Source organism: Hyalella azteca, unplaced genomic scaffold (assembly GCF_000764305.2).
Source record: "Hyalella azteca isolate HAZT.00-mixed unplaced genomic scaffold, Hazt_2.0.2 contig5276, whole genome shotgun sequence".
In the NCBI taxonomy this organism is placed as follows: Eukaryota; Metazoa; Arthropoda; class Malacostraca; order Amphipoda; family Hyalellidae; genus Hyalella; species Hyalella azteca.
The window spans coordinates 78,532-98,659 of record NW_025935471.1 but is presented as its reverse complement, the minus strand read 5'-3'; the positions used below and the strand labels follow the sequence as shown (position 1 = coordinate 98,659).

The following is a 20,128-nucleotide window of genomic DNA, read 5'->3' as shown; positions in this document are numbered from 1 at the left end:
CCCCACCCCTCACCCAGGTGGTACCCCACCCCTCACCCAGGTGGTACCCCACCCCTCACCCAGGTGGTACTCCTGCACGGTGTTGAGGAAGCCGTAGACGGGGGAGTAGCCGAAGAAGACGAGCATGAGGTCATCCTCCGCCCCACCATCCCCGGGCACCACCACCCCTGCAGCACCCATCACCGCGATGGGGGCACACAGTCCTCCACCTCGGCCCCTCCTGCGTCTGCACTCTCCCCCAAGCCCCCCCAAGTTGTCCACGGGGGGGCCGAGGTTCGCCGAAATGCTGTTTGGGGAGTCGGCGTACAACTGCGACTCTGGCAGCGAGTCTTCCTCGTTGTAGGCGTTGCCCCTGGGGAGCTCTTCCCCTTCTTCCTCCCCCGACATCCCGGCTATGGCGTCGGTATCCCCAGAGGGGAGTTCGGTTTGGGCTTTGCGGCGAGAACGCAATTTAGCAACGTCTTCTACACGTGCTGGGCCATCCTGGGACCCGGGGGCTAGACTGTGAGGACCCTGGGCCCCATGTGCGGGACTGTGAGGACCCTGGGCCCCGAGTGCCGGGTCCTGAGCCCAATCTTCGTAGCTGTGGCCCCGTTTTGCTGGGTCCAGGACTTCGAGAGTTCGTAAGCGACCATGGCGCCGACCCTCCCTGTGCTGGCCAAACCAGCGGGGCCGCAAGTTCCCCTTAGTGCCTCCCCAGTTGTACAGTCCTCCCCAGTCCCGCTCGTCCCCCGACTGCCCCTCGGTTTTCGACGGGGGCAAGAAGCTTAAGTCTTTGCCGATCGCAACGCCTGTCAGAAAAGGCGCTTTTGTCTGGCTGTTTCTATTGGTATCGTGGATATTATAACTATTTTTGCTGTTGCTGCTGTTATCGTCATTGGTGCTGTGAATTGCTGCTATATTCTTGTTGTTGTTGCTGGGGAACTGAGCCTCGTATAAGTCTGGATATTTCTCGCGTATATAGGAGATGAAATCACCAACTCTTTCCGATGATGGTGACGATGGAGACGATGGGATGGACGATAGGGAAGACGCTTGAGACAAGGAGGATGGTTGAGACGATGAAAAAGACTGAAACGACGGGAGAGACGTTTGAGATGATGAGGGAAATGGAGGAGACGACACGGACAAGTGCAAGGCACTGGCTTGTGCGGTCTCCTGCAGTTCGTCGTCACTCTCGACCTGAAGAAGTTGCTCATCGTCGGCATGACTTATCAGTTCATGAGCTTCGCCGTCGTTGGAACGTCGCACGTCCCGACGTGTGCCGGGTTTCCTGAGGGCTTCAAAAGACGGGGAGTTGCGTGTGGACCCCCGGCGGCCCGACAGGAGGGTCCACTTTGTGGTCCCGGGGTCGAACTTCCACAGCTGCAGGGACACCGACCCGTCCGCCAGCTGGCCGCCAAACACCAGCAGCGAGCCCTGTCCATCAAGAGATGTAGTGAAACATGTCCATCCTGTACGAGGTATACGGTATTGGAATAATGTATTGGCATATTAGTACTAGTTGATATAAGCACTGGTGCAGCACCGGTGTATATTCGTAAGATATAAGCACTAGTGTATATTTGTACGACTTTACGACTGGGGTCGTGACTGACGTTGTGGTTGAGGGTGACATGGCCGTGACGGGCGCTGGGCTCCCGGTTGCCTTTGCCGACCACCGCCTCCACACCACCACCTGGGGACATGGGGTGGTTAGAAAAGTGTCAGTGAGAGAGTTATGGAAACCAACCCCACAATAATACAAACCTAACATCACAAACTTAACACCACAAAACTAACACCACAATACCACAAAGCTAACGCCCAACACCACAAACTTAACATCACAACACCACAAACCTGTCGCCCCAACCCCACCATGTAGCACAGGCACATTGAGCACCGCAACACCACGCACCCCACCTGAAATGTTGTAGCGCAACAGGAACGGAAGTGGGCTGAAGGTGTGTCCGCCCACCACGTACACCACGTCGCCCACCACCACCGCACCCGCCGACGCCCGCTCCAGCAGTGGGTGGTGCAGCTCACGACCACGAGGAGAGGTGGTGTCGTCACCACCATCATCACTACGACGCCAGCGGCCAATATCTGGTCCCCCTGCATCGTTGAGGTTATTACGATGGAGCACGTCACCCTCACCAGCATCGTCGACACTGACACCGTTACTGTCATCACTTCGTCGCCGTCGCGTGCTGAGAGCTTCACCATCACTAACACTAATAGCATTACTATTGTTGGTATTATCACCAACACTGTTACTAGCACCAGCTCTATCACTAGAGCTAGCACTATTACTAACACTAACACCAACTGTAGCACCAGCGCCAACACTGTCATCACTAGCCGTGGCAACACTAGCACTGGCAACACTAACACTGGCAACAATAGCACTAGCAACACTAGCACTGTCATCACTAGCGCTGGCAACACTAGCACTGTAATCACTAGCACTAGCAGGAACACTTCGTGGTGTTTGACGTGACAGGCGCCGCCGGTCGTCTGCAAGGTGAAAGTTTTCGCGAATGGCTTCGTCTGGATTAAGGTTGGTAATGGCGGTGAAGTGATCGTTCGGGGGGTCATCCATGGCGGGAAATTGATCTGGTGAGAGATCACCTCTGGCGGGGAAGACATTGAGATCTCTAGCGCGCACCCCAGCGTCGACAACAACCCCAAAGTCACGCGGGTTGAAGGCATCATCCCCGTAGGTGTGTGGGGAGAAGTTGTAGCCGTATTTGCTGGAGAAATCGTACGCCGTATCGTGGGGAGACAAAAAATCCCCAACAGAAAATGAATTATCTCTGCTACGTTCATTGTGGGGCCGAAAATCCCCCAAAAATGGGGACATTATTCTCCCTTTCCATATCCTTTCATCCTCTGAGATTGGTGCTAGGATTTGTTCCCAATGATCATCGTGAGGCTCGAGTATGAAACTGCCAACTCTTCTTACAGATTTTGCAGATATTTCAGCTGGTGGATACATGGCTCGGTCATCAGGTGATAAGGGTCCACCTGCTGGGGATGAGTCGTTTGATCCCTCAGCAGGTGTTGAGCTCCCCGTAGGAGTTACAGGAGGTGACACAGCGCTGGGAGAGGAGGCAGGCTCCGAGACAGGGCTCCAGTTGGAGGACCTGCGCAACACAAGACAGCCGTAAGCTTTCCAGTACTACACACTTCGCACTACTCCACGTGTCGGTTCTCATTACAGGTTCACAGTAGCACAGCTGGTTGCTGCAAACTAAGCCTTTTCCATCCACCGGTTCACAACAACTCCCCTTGCTACGCATCATAACCCTGTATCAAATAATACGCCCCATCAGCAGCCTGAGTTCACAATAGAACTAGTGGGTCACCCAAAACCCGATCTGTATTTTCACCAGCACCCACGGCTCCAGACCCTTAACCACCAACTTTTACTCTCACAATCCTGGCCTAAACGACCCCTAAAAGTCAGGTAACCTCGGGCCTCACTAACCTTTTTTTTCGCCTTCTTATACGGTACTTATAGAGCTCTCCTGGCGCCTCTATTTTCCTCGTCGCTCACTTCCCTTCATTTTGCCCACCTTCTCTTCATTTGACCACCTTTCCCACGTCCGCATCTTGAGCCATCCCGACTGCACCCCAGACCCAAAAAGCAATAACACTTATCACCGTTTCTCTACAGTATCCCAGGTTAATACCAACATCTGCGGTTCACACCAGCACCTCTTGGTTCACAGCAGCACCCCACTGGTTCACACCAGCACCTCCTGGTTCACAGCAGCACTCCCTGGTTCACANGGCACGCATGAGTGGCACTCGTGTATGGCACGCATGAGTGGCACTCGTGTATGGCACGCATGAGTGGCACTCGTGTATGGCACGCATGAGTGGCACTCGTGTATGGCACGCATGAGTGGCACTCGTGTATGGCACGCATGAGTGGCACTCGTGTATGGCACGCATGAGTGGCACTCGTGTATGGCACGCATGAGTGGCACTCGTGTATGGCACGCATGAGTGGCACTCGTGTATGGCACGCATGAGTGGCACTCGTGTATGGCACGCATGAGTGGCACTCGTGTATGGCACGCATGAGTGGCACTCGTGTATGGCACGCATGAGTGGCACTCGTGTATGGCACGCATGAGTGGCACTCGTGTATGGCACGCATGAGTGGCACTCGTGTATGGCACGCATGAGTGGCACTCGTGTATGGCACGCATGAGTGGCACTCGTGTATGGCACGCATGAGTGGCACTCGTGTATGGCACGCATGAGTGGCACTCGTGTATGGCACGCATGAGTGGCACTCGTGTATGGCACGCATGAGTGGCACTCGTGTATGGCACGCATGAGTGGCACTCGTGTATGGCACGCATGAGTGGCACTCGTGTATGGCACGCATGAGTGGCACTCGTGTATGGCACGCATGAGTGGCACTCGTGTATGGCACGCATGAGTGGCACTCGTGTATGGCACGCATGAGTGGCACTCGTGTATGGCACGCATGAGTGGCACTCGTGTATGGCACGCATGAGTGGCACTCGTGTATGGCACGCATGAGTGGCACTCGTGTATGGCACGCACTAGCGTCATCTGTTTTTTGACAACAAGCTTGCCGACCTCCTGAGTGTTCCACGTCTCGATGTAAGTAAATTAAACGGTGCGTGGTCCTTGTTGCTTTGCTTCTCAAATGACTTGAAGCACCACCACACACCATCGCGCATTTTAATGCACCACAACTAACACTGATGTACCATTACGCACCATCATACACTATCATGCGCCATCACGCCTCGTAGTCACCATCACGCACTATCAGGCCCCATCACGCACTATCAGGCCCCATCACGCACCATCAGGCACTATCACGCACCATCAGGCAATATCACGCACCATCAGGCACTATCACGCACCATCAGGCACTATCACGCACCATCACCACCCCTCCCCCACCACACAACCCACCCGTGAAGAGCGGTGTGCAGACGCAGGCCCGGTGGGTGCAGCGTCCGTTGTTGGAGCAGTGGTGGGGACACGCGACTCTCTCACACGCCTCACCCGCCCACTCCTGGTCACACTCACACACGTCCCCAGCACACCTGCCCTGACCACTGCACTCCGACCACCCACCCGTGCTGTTCACCCCACCTGGGCACCCACCAACCCTGCACACACAAACACAGGATTAGTATAAGAAATAGTTTTCACCACGAAAAAAATAGTAGTAAATAGTATTAATAATTAATTAATAGTAAATAGTATTATTTCGAAAATAAATATGTTGAAATAAATTATTTAATTCAGCATAGCTTGAGAACTGTTCTTATTACTTATAAACCTGTTAATGGAGTTGCCAGCAAGCTACCAAAAGAGACTGCAAACACATTTATACTTTTACAAGGTTGACTTACAATACGGCAGTCATGGCAGAGTGGGCTGGTAAAAAATAGATATGACAGAGTGGGCCAAGAGCTTCAATAGTAGTATAGGCGACCAGCAATACAAAGTGGGAACCACACCAGTGAGGAAAACACGACATAGTGAACTAGCAAGCAAGTCAGATTCGGCTAGCTACCATGGCCGTGTGGGCTGGCAAGAATGACAGAGCGGGAGGGCAACCCTGGTAATGTGTGCTAACAAGCACGTCAGAGCAGTCTGGCAACCAAGCTACAGAGGTTGGCAACCATGCTACAGCGGTTGGCAACCATGCTACAGCGGTTGGCAACCATGCTAGAGGTTGGCAACCATGCTACAGAGGTTGGCAACCATGCTAGAGGTTGGCAACCATGCTAGAGGTTGGCAACCACACTACAGAGGCTGGCAACCACACTACAGAGGCTGGCAACCATACTACAGAGGCTGGCAACCACGGCAGAGTAGGCTAGCACTAGCAGCTTGTAGAATGTGGAGCCCACGACGGCAGAGTGAGTGGGCAGCACCCACCTGTAGTGGATATCAAAGCCAGTGAGGTTGTACGCTGCGTCCGAGTAGAAGTGGATGAGAGCATAGGGCGACGACAGCTCAATCTCAGGCTGCTGTGTGGCGCTGTACCCGCCTGACACCACCAGCCCACTGCACACAAACGTCATGCTTTGTTTAATGGGATATTACGGGCCTTATTTTATGTTTTAGGCTTTAATCAAGAGAACATAACAAATACCGGTACTACCTCATTGTTAGATAATATTGGCAATGACATACCTCTTCATTAACTTGGTACTTCATTCAGAGTATTTACTACAATAAATGATTAAAGTAAATCATAAGAAATATTAAAAGCTCTTAAAATAAGTAAGCATTTAAAATTAAAAATAGTTGTAGCTGGGAAATATGCTAACATTATTTTGCAAGACCTTAATAACTAACATTGTGGCATGTCATCAATAAGAAAACCAGTGAAGAAATGTTCAACAGATTTTCACGCTTCTCACACAAACAATGAATCTTTCTACATATGACTCTTCATTCTTGATACACTAATGCCATGACAATCTGTAGGCATAAAAAGACTTCATGATTTACACATAATTAAATTAACCTTGGCAGCATTGACACTGACTTAACACGTTAAGTGAGGCAACAACACACAGCGCTGGCAGCTGGCCTAAAAACGGCCAAGTCCGCTGCTAAAAAGTCCTCTAATTCTAATTATACTACTAAAATTGTAGGTTCAGGTGCAAAAATTAAATTTTCCTTTTTAGTACATTTCATATTTTAACAAGGCAGTACTGCCATCATAAATTTTTGTCGACAAACACAATGGAAACTAAATTGCGGAATTTATTCGGAAAAAAGACCCTGCCACCCACCTGTGGGTCATCCCACACTTAATGTATTAAACCTCAAGACACTCGGAGTTTGGTTATGGCAATGCTCACAGCCTTTCTAAATCAATACCATTGAGGCACATGATGCACATCATCCACTACCCTACAGTGGCCATTGTATTAAGAGAACTGCCAACACTTGGGGTACATTTAATGTTGGGCCTGTCAGACTGCTACCATACTGCCGGGGGCTGACCAAGCTTTCTTAGTACAGGATCATGCTGCAGCTCATGTATGGCAGTGATGCCTGGCTTCATTATGGGATCAGATTTTCCTGGTATGCAGGTCCTCAGTGATGACAGTATGATTGATGGATCAATTTTGTGAGTGGTCAGCAACCATTTAATGGTGATGCAAAACAAATGTAGTTGAGGACCCTAAGCTGATATAGGTAGCAAAAGAGCACAGCAAAAAGGTTAAAGCAGAAGAATACAGTTCTCTGCACCTCAAGTGCCTGCTTGCTCTTCTTGCTAGGATAAGAACCAGGCAGACAGGCTGTCCCAACACACCCACCTGTACACCACACGCAGTGGTGCAAATACGCTGTCGCCATCATATATATAAAGATGGTCCCAGGAGCACTCAGTAGCAAAGTGCCCCAGGTGCAGCCTGATCTTTTGGGATGAGCCTGCAAGGAAAAATTGCTAAACGACAAAGTTTTCAAGACAGTTACTAATTCATTGCACATAAAATACTTTAAATATTCTTATAACTATAGGTAGGTTGATATTCATGATATATATTTGTGGGTAGGAATAAAGTCTAAACTGAATTTTGAAATTTGGGTGTAAGTCTCTCCTAGCTTAAAAAATAAATGGGTATACATAAGTATGAGAAAAAACAACTAAATATCTGAGATATGTATCATTCCCTTGCAAACAGGCATAAAGCATTGATTATCACTCACAGGATTATTGTCAGAAAATGTTACATCCAAGTAGCTTTGCCATGCCAAGAAAAACAGGTCATTATTCTCCACCTGAGCTAAGACTATTATATATCCTACCAGAATAATAAAATGCTCGACTTGATGGAAATAAGTCAATTCAGTGGTTTCTATATATAAACTCTATCACATAATTAGATACAATTGCACCCAGCTCACCAGCTGAAGAGTTGAAGAAGCTGGCATTGGGGGCAGAGATGACCCAGCTGCATTGGTTGTTCTCAGTGTAGTTGCCAGGGTCGTCATAGAAGACGCCCTCCCTGCCACTCAAGCTGCAAGCAATGGACAAGATTGACATGGGACAAGCAATTGTGAATGACAAGGGCAGTCATAAGTGACATGGACAGTCATAAGTGACATGGGCAGTCATAAGTGACATGGGCAGTCATAAGTGACATGGGCAGTCATAAGTGACATGGGCAGTCATAAGTGACATGGGCAGTCATAAGCGACATGGGCAGTCATAAGTGACATGGACAGTCATAAGTGACATGGGCAGTCATAAGTGACATAGGGTGGTCAAGGACATAAAAACATGTCCTTTTTATGGAGAATTTATCTAAGTGCTTAATTTAGCTTCTATGTTGCCAGAGTGGGTGTTTCTTTTTAGATGTTAAAAGTTGTTATAAACAGCAAAGAATAAAGTTTGTGAATGGATCAAGAAGCCTGAAAAATGAGAAAATATCCATGAAGTAAATATGCTGCTGAGAAATTAAGTTTTTATGCTATATTTTTAGGCAATTACCTTGCATTGTAAGTGTGAGCTTTGCCTCTCATTTTTTAATGCATGAATATTTATACATTCAATAGATTTTAACCTGATCAAGACAATAAAACTACCATAGAAGAAATCTTTTAGCTGCAGTTATATCAATTTTTTTCATAAATTTTAAAACTTACAGCTAAATACCGGTAGTAGTATAGTTTCATCAAAAATTAAATTCGAGATAATTCCTCAAGTGGGACTCATATCGCACATAAGTATAGAAAAGCTTGAATTGCAGCATTAAAAGCAAATATTTTTCCTGCCAGTAAGATAGCAAAACTAGAAACTAGAGGCATGGAATAATCTACGTACTACTTTAGAAGCTGCAAGTGCAAGAAGCTCACATTATTAATGAAGCTGTACAAATTCTACTTGATACAAGCTGGAAAATTGGGCAAAGTCATCCTTGACAGAATTGTCTGCTCGTAAAAAACTTCACCTGTTCCTATGGCCCATCAGGCACAAGCCATGCCTAATTTCTCATAAGAAATCAAACTAGATTATATACTTTTGCCTGAAATTTTCAACAAATCATCAATGAAACAATTATTTTTATCTACAATTTTAAGAAAATACTGCCTTATATTCCAGATTGTTAATTTTGGTTTGACTAAGTAACATGAAGATTTTCAATCTTGGAGTTGTGTCCTGGTGTCAGACCAATTTAGAATGATGGGCAAAAATTGTCTAAAATTGCAGACTTTTTTTATTGGTATAAACAGTCATTTCACAGGTGATTTTAAAAAATTGAGGGTAAAAATAGACAGTTTAAATGATTTATCACAGAATAAATTGAAAAATACCATAAGAACAGGAGAAATGGGCCAGATTTCTGCCATTTGTATCCAATTCACTGGAGCTTTTGCCTAATCATCCACTTTGGGTGTCAGACTGTCAGACCTTCAACAAATAAATAAAATGAAAATAAAATAAATAGCTTCAGCCACAGTCTCTTCAAGCTGGTCCTTGTGGCCCATGTTGTGGTGCTTGTTCTGACCACTTTGGTCTATGGTAATGCCTCACTCTATGGTCACATGGTCTAAATTAACTGCAATCCATAATGAATACTGATGGGCAACTTGTGAGCAATAAGCAAAATTTTGCCCATGTGACACCAATATTGCACAATCTCCACAGGCTGTGCCTGCAGCAGCACATGCAGTTCAAGGTTCAAGGCCTCCTTATCTCATGAAATGTCTGTAGCACACATTGGACCTGCGTTATAGAAGACAACTGTGTTTGTCATTAACAGCAAACCTTGTAGTTCCATCTACACTCCTAGCTACCATTGGCAACAGAGCATTCCTGGTTGCCACCACCAGATTCTGGAACAGTCTACTGGCTTTTATAACATTGACTCCTTCATTTCAGGTGTTTGGTTGATGCCTTAAGACAGAGCTATTTTGTAGAGCCTATGAATCAAGTGCTAAGTAATTTTTATACATTCTCATCCTTTCTTGTGTCTCTTTATTTTTTGCTTGCTATTAAACTAATACCGTAAACTGGGGTAACTTAGACTCCCGGGGTAACTTAGACCACTTTTCGTTTTTTTAACAAAAACCCCCAAAACTCAAAAACTATTTGACATAGAAAAATTCTGTCAATGGGCATTAAAGGCCTAATACTGAGGCTAAGTAATACAATAGAAATATTTAAAAAGTTTGCATATCTAATAGGTTAAAAAATTTAAAATGTGACCCACGAAAAAAAGCTATTTTTTAAAGCCTCTCAGAGTACCCCCTCCAATTTTTTTATTTTTTGGCAAAATAACTCCAGGTTTTGATGCATTGTAGTACAACTCTTCTAGTTACATATGCAACAAACAAATTTGAGGAAAGTCTCATAGTTTGCAAATGGGGGGCGCCACCCCCCAATGGGGGAACTTAGACCACCTAATGTCAGCCCTGACGGGGTAACATAGACCGGATAGATAATTAATTTAAAATGACCATATATAACATATTTTATGTTTGATACACCTATTAATGTATTTTCTTTATGTTTCAGACTCTACAGACTCTAATTATTGTTAGATATAGAGTTTAAACTTATAAGTATTGACCTTAGTTCAAGATGCCTAGGACCTACAAACGTCCAAAGGGGGCTCGTACCTACCAGAATTACAGTGGAGATCTTATTGATAAAGTAGTGCAGAGCATCAAAGACAAGGAATTAAGTTTGACAAAAGCTGCGAGTCAGTATGGCATCGGTAAGGGTGCTCTTTTCAACAGAGTGCATGGAAAAACTGTGCTTAGTCCTGGACGACAGACTATTCTCTCACCGGTAGAGGAGGCGCTTATAGTGAAGAGGACTCTTCAGTGCAGTGACTATGGCTTCCCTCTCCAACCAATGGACTTACGCATCATAGTCAAAAGCTACCTTGATTCAGAAGGGCGCACCATTCCCATGTTTTCTTTGAATTTGCCAGGCCCAGACTGGGCCCTGTCCTTCATTAAGCGGCATAGTGAGATCAGCAAGAGAGTATCCAATGATAGTAAAAGGAGCAGAGCATCTGTGGGGGAGGCAGAGTTGAGGGATTACCATGAAAGGTTAACAATCAAGCTCCAGGGCATTCCTCCCAGTCATATCTTTAATTACAATGAGATGAACCTAGCAGACAATACCAAGACCACAAGATTCTTATATCGCAGAGGTGTCAAGTATCCTGACCGGGTTATTAATATGAGCAAGAGCTGCCTCACGATGATGATGTGTGGATCTGCTGATGGTACATTGTTGCCACCTTTCATAATATACAAAAGTGACAACCTCTACACATCATGGATACAAGGAGGTCTAAAAGGAGATCCTTGCTGTCATTTTCGCTGCTGTAAGAACGGCACACAATTCCATCACACAGCCAGTGGCTGGATGGATGCTAATGCTTTCCAAAAGTGGTTTAGTGAACTCCTCTTGCCTCACCTTCAAAACCTGGATGGTCCCAAGGCTGTTATTGGTGATAATCTGAGTGCTCACTTCTCAGAGACAGTACCTACTCAAACTAGCAGAAGACAATGACATCAAGTTTATCTGCCTTCCCCCTAACTCCACAGATAAAACACAGCCACTGGATGTGGCCTTTTTTGGACCTATGAAGAAGGCCTGGAAACATGTCCTGGAGGAGTTCAAAGTAGAAAACCCATCTTTAAGCATAGTGAACAAGCACGTATTCCCAAAACAGGTGAACAAACTCTTGAAACACCCTTCATTCTATCCAAACATTGAAAAAAACCTGAAAAGTGGCTTCAGGGCTACTGGGATTTTCCCCTTAGACATAAATAACCTGCTTCGCAGACTGGGCAACATCCGTACCGGTACTCGTAAAGATGCCACACCTGTCTTATCACGGGCTACCAGTTCCACTACATCCTCTTTCCTTGCAATTGAAGAATCACCTGAAGCAAGCAGTCTTTCAAATACCTTTGTCAATTACCTTGCAGAGAAGAAGTTTCCAAAATGTGCTAGCGGAGGTCGTCGTGGAGGAAGAGGAGCAAAAATTCAAGCTGGCACTCGTATTGTGTCAACAATAAGCCAAGATGAAGCTGAAGTATCTGGCCAATCCACTTTTGATGTGCACCCTTCAACATCAAAAGATCTATCTGCATACGCAGTTCGACAGAATGTTAAGAGGAAACTGAATTTGCTTGCAAGGAGAGATAATGCTGAGTCAGAGAGCACAGACATGGATACTGACCCAGATTCAGAAGAAACATATGATGTCAGGCCTACACGCTCCAGAAGTGCCAGAGTATTGACACCAATGCTTTCACCAGCAGGCACACCATCAAAGGTGCAGAAAGAAATACCCTCTCCTACTTCTGGGACCCCTACAACAGGTAATATACAGGAATAGTTAGCTACTATTAGGTATGTTTATTTATTTGAAATGTGTTAAAAAATGAAAAATTTTTTTGTTAGTTGTGTGTTCATTGCTAAGAAGTTAATATTGTATTCCCTGTACAGGTACACCAGCAGGCAGCAGGCACACTATCTAAGGTGCAGAAAGAAGTACCCTCTCCTAGTTCTGGGACCCCTACAGCAGGCAATACATCTGACAAAGTGAAACCCACCCCTACCAAGAAATTAAAAACAACTGCTCGTATCAGTGCCACTGATGAAGGATCCTGCACCTCAACAATAACTAAAAGCAGTGCACTTAAAGTGGGTAGCTTTGTGATTACCAAAGTCTATGTCAACAACAGCAGTGACAAACATCGAAAATATTTAGCCACTGTTGAACAGTCTGATGAGACTGAGGTGTCTGTCACATTCCTCCATGCAAGTGAATCCAAGACTGTATTTACAGTGGCTAAAGATGACACAGCCTCAGTGGAGATGAAGGACATCTGTGAAATAATTGATGTGTCTTATAAGTTTAATAGCAGAGAGCAGTATGTGTTCAATGCTGCTCTTGATGCAAGTCTGTAGGCATTAGCTTACCTACGTCAGTCTTTCAGTCTTTATTTACCAAAAGAACATTTTTTATGTTATGTTAATGCTGCTCTTGATGTAAGTCTGTAGGCATTAGCTTAGGTCAGTCTTTCAGTCTTTATTTACCAAAGGAACATTTTTTATGTTATGTTAATGCTGCTCTTGATGTAAGTCTGTAGGCATTAGCTTAAACAGTCTTTCAGTCTTTATTTACCAAAGGAACATTTTTTATGTTATGTTAATGCTGCTCTTGATGTAAGTCTGTAGGCATAAGCTTAGGTCAGTCTTTCAGTCTTTATTTACCAAAGGAACATTTTTTATGTTTATGAAAGAAAGTTATTACATTTATGGAAGAAAGTTATTATGTTTATTTACAAAAGGAAGTTAGTGCATATATTTACAAAAGGAACAGTTAGTTATGTTATTTCTTTGAAATATGTTCAAAAAATGGAAATTTTTCGCCAGTTGTGTGCATTTTGCTCACAAGTTAATATTGTATTCACTGTAAGTGAAGATAAATAAAGTGTATTGTTAAATACTTGCAAAATTATTAACATTACGGGCAACTTAAACCAAGATGGGGTGACTAAGAAGACCCAATGGGGTTACTAAGACCACCCGGTCTAAGATACCCCCAGAGCTGGGGTAAAAAAGACCATCGATTTTTTTTAATTACATCAAAACTATGAGAGGCAGGAGCCAGCAATTTATGGTGAGTGAAGCTAGAGTATAGATCTGTATTTTGCATGTTTCAATTTAAGTTTAACTTATCTAGTAAAAAAATGGCATCATTTAAAAAAAAGTGGTCTAAGTTACCCCAGTTTACGGTACATAACATGCCCACAAAGTTTGTCTGAACCTGATGCCATAACTGCTTTGTATAATAGTGATAATAAAGTGTATAATACTAATATTTTCTTAATGCCACACAAAAACAATAGCACATATGTTCTTAGTCTTCAATAGCTAAAGAATAGTAATAATTTTGGTTTCAAAATAATTTATTTCAAAACCAAAGCTAAATCAAAGATTAGAGAATTTTTTAGTTTCTAACATGATCAAAAATGCTTTGGAATCCAATTTTGAATATTGGTCAAAAGTTTCCTAAAATAGCATAAAAGCAATCATTTCACATGTGAATTTAGGAATTGCAGGCAAAAAATTAGCCATTTTTCTCTCGAACATAAAAACAGAAAAAATTGGGAAGATTCAGATTTTTTCATCCAATTCACAGGTGGCTTCCGCCCAATTTTTTATAAGATTTGTAGTTAATGACAATTATATGCAATCAAATTCCTCAAAAGTGTTGTTCCGACAAACATTACATAGGTAGGTGTGTTTTTGACAAGCATCAAGTTCTGCCATCTGCCATATGGTGCCCGGTAACTTGTGTATTATAGTCAAATGGGGTAAGACAGGATCGCAGCCTTCATGGGGTAAGAAAGGACCAGCCCATGGTGTGCATTCTAATTGCACTAAATTTAATTTGACAAAAGAATATGTTAGAGCAATCATTGCCTGTCACTTCAGTGTTTGTTTCAACTCTCTTCTGCAAATATTGAATTTCTTGCTAATTTTTAAAGAAAACCTATGTGAAGATGGGTCACAAAATAGTTAACCCTGTTTAGGAAATAAGCTCTGTCTAATGACAAAAAATTTTTTGGCCAGGTTTGTGGATGTAGGCAGGTAACCTCAAGTAATAAGCAACTTTTGAGACATACTTGGCATTCCTACCTGCTACCATCACTGCCTGACATGTATTCTAAAATGGGGGTAAAAAAGGACCGGACATGGGGTAAGATGGAACCAATAAATGATCCTGTTTTACCTCACAAACGGTCCATCTTACACCACATATGATCCAGTCTTACCCCACAAATGGTCCTCTATTACCCTATGGCCTACAGTATATCAAAAATAGTTTTTAAATGAATATATTATTATGCAGTAACTGGAGTATTTTGGTCAAAATTTTCATCTTTTGCTCACTCTCACCAAATTTCTTTGAAAATTTCAATCTCGAATAAGGCATTATTGCTAAAATACTGGAGTTTCTTGCAAGTTTCTTGGACTTCTTATTATTGCTAGCAAAAGTAAAGTATAAAATGATAATTAACTATGCCAGCTATATAATGTCATCCATATTTTTTGCTCAAAAGACTAAATGGATCATATGGCTGCATTTAATGTCAACAAAGTTTTCTCGTGACAAAAGCTCAAATGTGACTGATATTAGAGTTGACTTCCCACAACACAAAACAGTAACAAGTGGTTGTTTAATCAAATAATGTGTTTCTAGATGGATAATATTGAATATCAGAATTGCACTTTTATTAAAAACCTTGTAACATAAGAATTACCAGTTGGTCCTGTCTTACCCCAGCCTGGTCCCTTTTTAACTTACTTTTTTTAATCTGTACAGAAAACTATGTTAGATGCAAAATGTCTGAGTTGTAGTTTAGAAGCCCATTGCATAACTGCACCTTGTGATAGGTTTAGGGTTTTTTAGTTATTCATGGTATAGATGCTACAGGCTTGTTAGTGATGTCGGTCCTGTCTTACCCCATCTGACTATACCTACCGAGTGATTGACAGTAAACAAGTCTTTTTGGGTGTTCAGGCTCCATTAACTGATTTAAAAAGAGACCTCAAGGCAGTGTGGAAATCGGGATAGGTACGTAGTAGGTATATTGTCGTGTTTATACCATCCAATGGGGTAATAAGGGACTGGCAGTGTAAATCGGGACAGTCATCTGTCATGGCATAAAAATGTTATAGCAGCAAAACTAATTGAAATATATCCAAACTAAAAATAATGGCTTAAACTGAAACATTTTTTCTATCTATTTAGCATTAAGTAAGATAGAAAATCATGCATTTACTACCTCTAAAAAATCCCTGAAAAAATTTTTTACAAATTATATTTTGGAAAAGTATTTCTGCTAAGGTCTGTAGTACAAATTTTTTTTTAATTTTCACAATTATTGTCTTTTAACATAAAAAAGGTATGTCAACTATTAAAGAAAAGTCTCACAATTTCAATAATACTAACAATGTTTGCGATACCACATAAATGATGAGATAATCTCTGATCACTTTATAATTTATTGCATTTGGCACTTCATTAAGCAGTGCAGACAAGGGGAGATATCACACTCCCTGTTTGGGCAATTTATATAATTCAAATTTACAATACTAAATAGATTTGATCCACAATGAGATTAAATTTAATGATGAAAGCTGTTTCAAAGCTTAACCACCTCTTTTTACTCATCTTTATACAAATTTTTTTTTTGTGTACCTGAATGAATTCAGGTACACAATGCAAAAATTAATTATTAAACTGTTTTAAAATTTATAATAACAGCACATAAACAAGTAAAAATTACATATGGTAATTTAATTCCATTTTGATACTTATTGTTTGTAGAGGTTATATTGACCAATCATTGGTAAAATAATACAATAAATTTGTGGGTACACTCATCTCTTGGTTTGGTTAGATAAAGGTAGAGTTTTTATACATGGATTCTGAATTAAATGACAATAAATGGATTCATTAGGTAATTTTTGAATCCCAATTATCCATAGGAATAAAAATGCCACTATTTCATAAACATTCCATGCATACACTCATGAAAAATATACTTCTGTAGTTATTGCCAATTGGGGTGAATTCTCAAAATGACAAAATAGTTGAATGTAAAATATTTAGCTATAGGAGTAGGATCATTATAAATTTCATGATGATTGTTGTTTTTTGAAAATTTGTTTCATGATTTAAAAGTTATAGAATATTTAAAATCTTCATTAAACTTGTGAAAATGCTAATTAACTTAAACTGAATATATATTTACCATTATTTAAAATGATCATTTTTGGTCATTACAACTCTAAACAAAGAGATGAGGCTTCTTGAATCAGCTCTTCTCACTTAGTTATTAATTATTTCAGCAAATAATTCTGATTAAATTTACAAGTAATGTTTTTAGTATAAAACACTTTGCAAAAGCTGACTGAAATGCACTACTGAATTGGCAACAGGAATGATGGAATCCTGCATCCATATACCATTTAGTTGCATATCTGGCTGCCTGCTTTCATTGTATTCAGATTTACATGATTTTGCTCCCTCAAACAGCCTCTGTGGTGTCTGCCTGTCTGGTGTGCATGGCTTTGAAGTTCAAAGTTTGAACTCATATTGGTGACGTCACTGGCGTGATTTGTCATTACTTTGTGAAGGTTATTTTGTCCTGTTCAACTTAGAAACAAATTTTCAAATAATTATCAATTTATAATTATTCCATACCTACCTAGTCTAATTGAAATCTGTAGCCTACCTAATTGTTGTCCACTGTACAGAGAGTGGATGAATATTGCAAGACCTTTGGCGACGCTTCAGTAGCAAAATTTATGCTTTCAGAAGATCTTGCTGACACATTTAGATTGAAATTCTTGCATTTAATATATTTGTCAGGCTTTGGCCAACTATTTAAAAAAAAGTAAGGTTTCCGATATGTTGGATGGATCAGGATGCAGCGAAGCTTGTCCGGAAATCAGTTGCAATGAGTTCCCGCCAAAAAAATGTAAACATCAAGCTTACGATTACGTAGTTGCGGTCACATTAGAGCGGTCAGCATAGTGACAAACCAGAGGCAGAGATTTTTTAGAATCAGTTCATTTTTAATTTCCTCATTTACCCAAGATTTAAACCAATTTCTTATGTATGATGAAGCTGGTATCCAGGATACTTTACTGGTCTACTTATAGGACTCAAAAATGAACTTGAGGGAGTGTCTAAAAAACTCCCTGCTTTGCCACTAATCCACTATCACTATGGCAGTCAGCATAGTGGCAAACCAGTGATTTTTTAGAATCAGTTCATTTTTAATTTTCTCATTACCCAAGATTTGAGCCATTAAAGCCAATATCTTGTGCATGATGATGCTGGTATCCATGATACTTTTCCGGTCTACTTATAGGACTTGAAATTGAACTTGAAGGAGAGTCTAAAAAACTCTCTGCTTTGCCACTATGGGCCGGTCAGACTTCATTATCACTTGTTCAGTTGACACTTGCTGTACAATCAGACTGTTTTTAGGGTAAAATTAGTTATTTGAGGTAACATGTGCATGCAACCTTGTAAATAAGTTTGTGGCTTGTAAATAGTTTTTTCATTACTAAGCGTAACTGCGTAAATGGCTTTTCATTTAAAAATTACCCAGCGACGAATCTTAAAATTACCCGGCTACACTTAGGGCTTAAAAACCCATATATTGGCAACACTGCATCCACCCTCTGCACCCTGGATTGTTGTTAGGCCTACTTTCATTCTTTCAAGTGGAACTTTAATTTCTCTTATTTTTCTTAGTCTCTATCTCAACTAATATCAAAAAACCAGCCAAGGTTGATCAAACATAATATATTTACCATAATTTCCAGAATTCAATCCTGTCACTTGCCAAAAGTGCAAAAGCTGCAATGCTGCATAGTGGTAAAGCAAAGACTTTTAGACTCTTCCTTAAGTTCATTTTGAGTCATATTAGTAGTCCAGCAAAGTACCTATCATTTATATCAGCATTATCATACATAAATTTTTGATTTAAATCTAGAGTTAGTAAAGTAGGTAAGGAAATTAAAAATGAACTGATTCTAAAATTTCTGCTTTGCCAGTTTGCCTGTTGCCACTATTCCTTAATCCTTAAGGACTTTAAGTTTAAGGTACTTGAATAATGTACATATGCATAAAATGCAATGAATCAAATACAAAAAAAAACTAGCTTTAGAAACTGTAAAAATCAGTATTGAGAGCGTATTTAGTGCTCACCTTTGCCTACCACTGCATGTATTGCAAGCTCGACCACCCCATCCTCTTTCGCACTCGCATTTGCCTTCATAACACTGGCCATGAACACATTCTGTAGCACCACAATTAGAAATAGCAAGGCTATAAATTATATTTAATGCAGAGATAATAATCAAATATTTTAGTAAATGTTCATGGAGTACTTTCTTTTTAGGATTTAGGTCCAGGAAATCTTCAGCCATGATTAGTCTATCATTTTCATTTTTGTGACGTCACGAGCAAAACATTGACAGTCATACGTGGTCACATCAAAAGAATGTAAATTTGTCTCACGAATCGTAGAAAGCTATGGGAATAAAATGTAATTAACGACTTCTCAAATCGTGAAGTAAGTAAAAACGTAGAACAGTAAACTACTTAAAAATTTGACGTTTTTATGTAGATTGCACTATTCTTAGACTCGAGGGCCCCAGAGAAGCTAAGATCCATGTGTATTGATCTTGATCTTCTACTAGTTGACGGCGTGTTCCACCAGAGGCGATTCTCGCCGTAATCTGCTTATTTATTAAGTCTCAGGGCTGGAATCGACGAGTTTTGCCGATGAATTCTTCAACCGCTTTGCAGATGTGCGGCCAGGCAGGGCAGTTGGAGGTGTCTCCTCCCAGCAGTGAAGCAGTGCAGAGTGTATGAACTCCATGCGAGTTTACTTGGCGACGCAGTTGCGCACGGTCTTCTTCAAACTCCATGCAAGAGATGAGATAATGATGCGAGGTTTCTGGGGTGTTGCATGAGGGGCACAGCGGAGAGGGGGCTTGGCGGATTTGGTAGAGGGCCTTGTTCAGCGGAGCTGTGCCAAGGCGGAGTCTTGCAACTGTCTCTTATACACATCTAGATGTGTATAAGAGACAGATCTTTGAGCGGCTGTAGAACAAAGAGTTTTTGTGGTATAGAATTGAGATTTTGCAGATGTTGGCTACATAGGTTGTACATAATTCCATAGAATTTTTGTTTCAAACTGAATAAAATTTCAGGAGTTATAAGACTTTTAGTGAGCTCTGTTTTTTTTGTGTCACCCTGTACTTCTTGTTTCTACACTTGGCACACTAGGTTCTATGAATTTACAAGCAAAAGATATTTCGATTGGTTCTGATTTTTTTTTTTTCGCACTTGCTTTTCAACACTTCGGCACAACACGTCTTATCACCATGAACAATCGATGCAAACTCTTGAAAAGAACTAACCAGACCATCCATGTGTATTGAAGCATTTTATCAGATTATGGAAATAAGCTACTTGAAATTCAAATTTTATAGAATTTCGAAAGTCAGCTTTCTTTTTAAACGTGATAAAGTCAGCGGAGATTTAAC

The 20,128-nt window shown here is 41.8% G+C and overlaps 1 protein-coding gene across 1 annotated transcript; it reads right to left on the bottom strand.

Annotated features, from left to right (window-relative positions):
• Positions 1–57: 57 nt before the first annotated feature.
• On the bottom strand, positions 58–19,022 carry LOC108665764 (the record flags this gene model as incomplete). Its single annotated transcript, XM_047880352.1, is given in 9 exon segments — positions 58–1,419; positions 1,599–1,678; positions 1,906–3,131; positions 3,583–3,614; positions 4,919–5,150; positions 5,929–6,057; positions 7,326–7,440; positions 7,918–8,030; positions 18,783–19,022. Coding segments are annotated over 9 exon segments (3,510 nt in total), but the record flags the coding sequence as incomplete, so codon positions are not given.
• Positions 19,023–20,128: the final 1,106 nt, after the last annotated feature.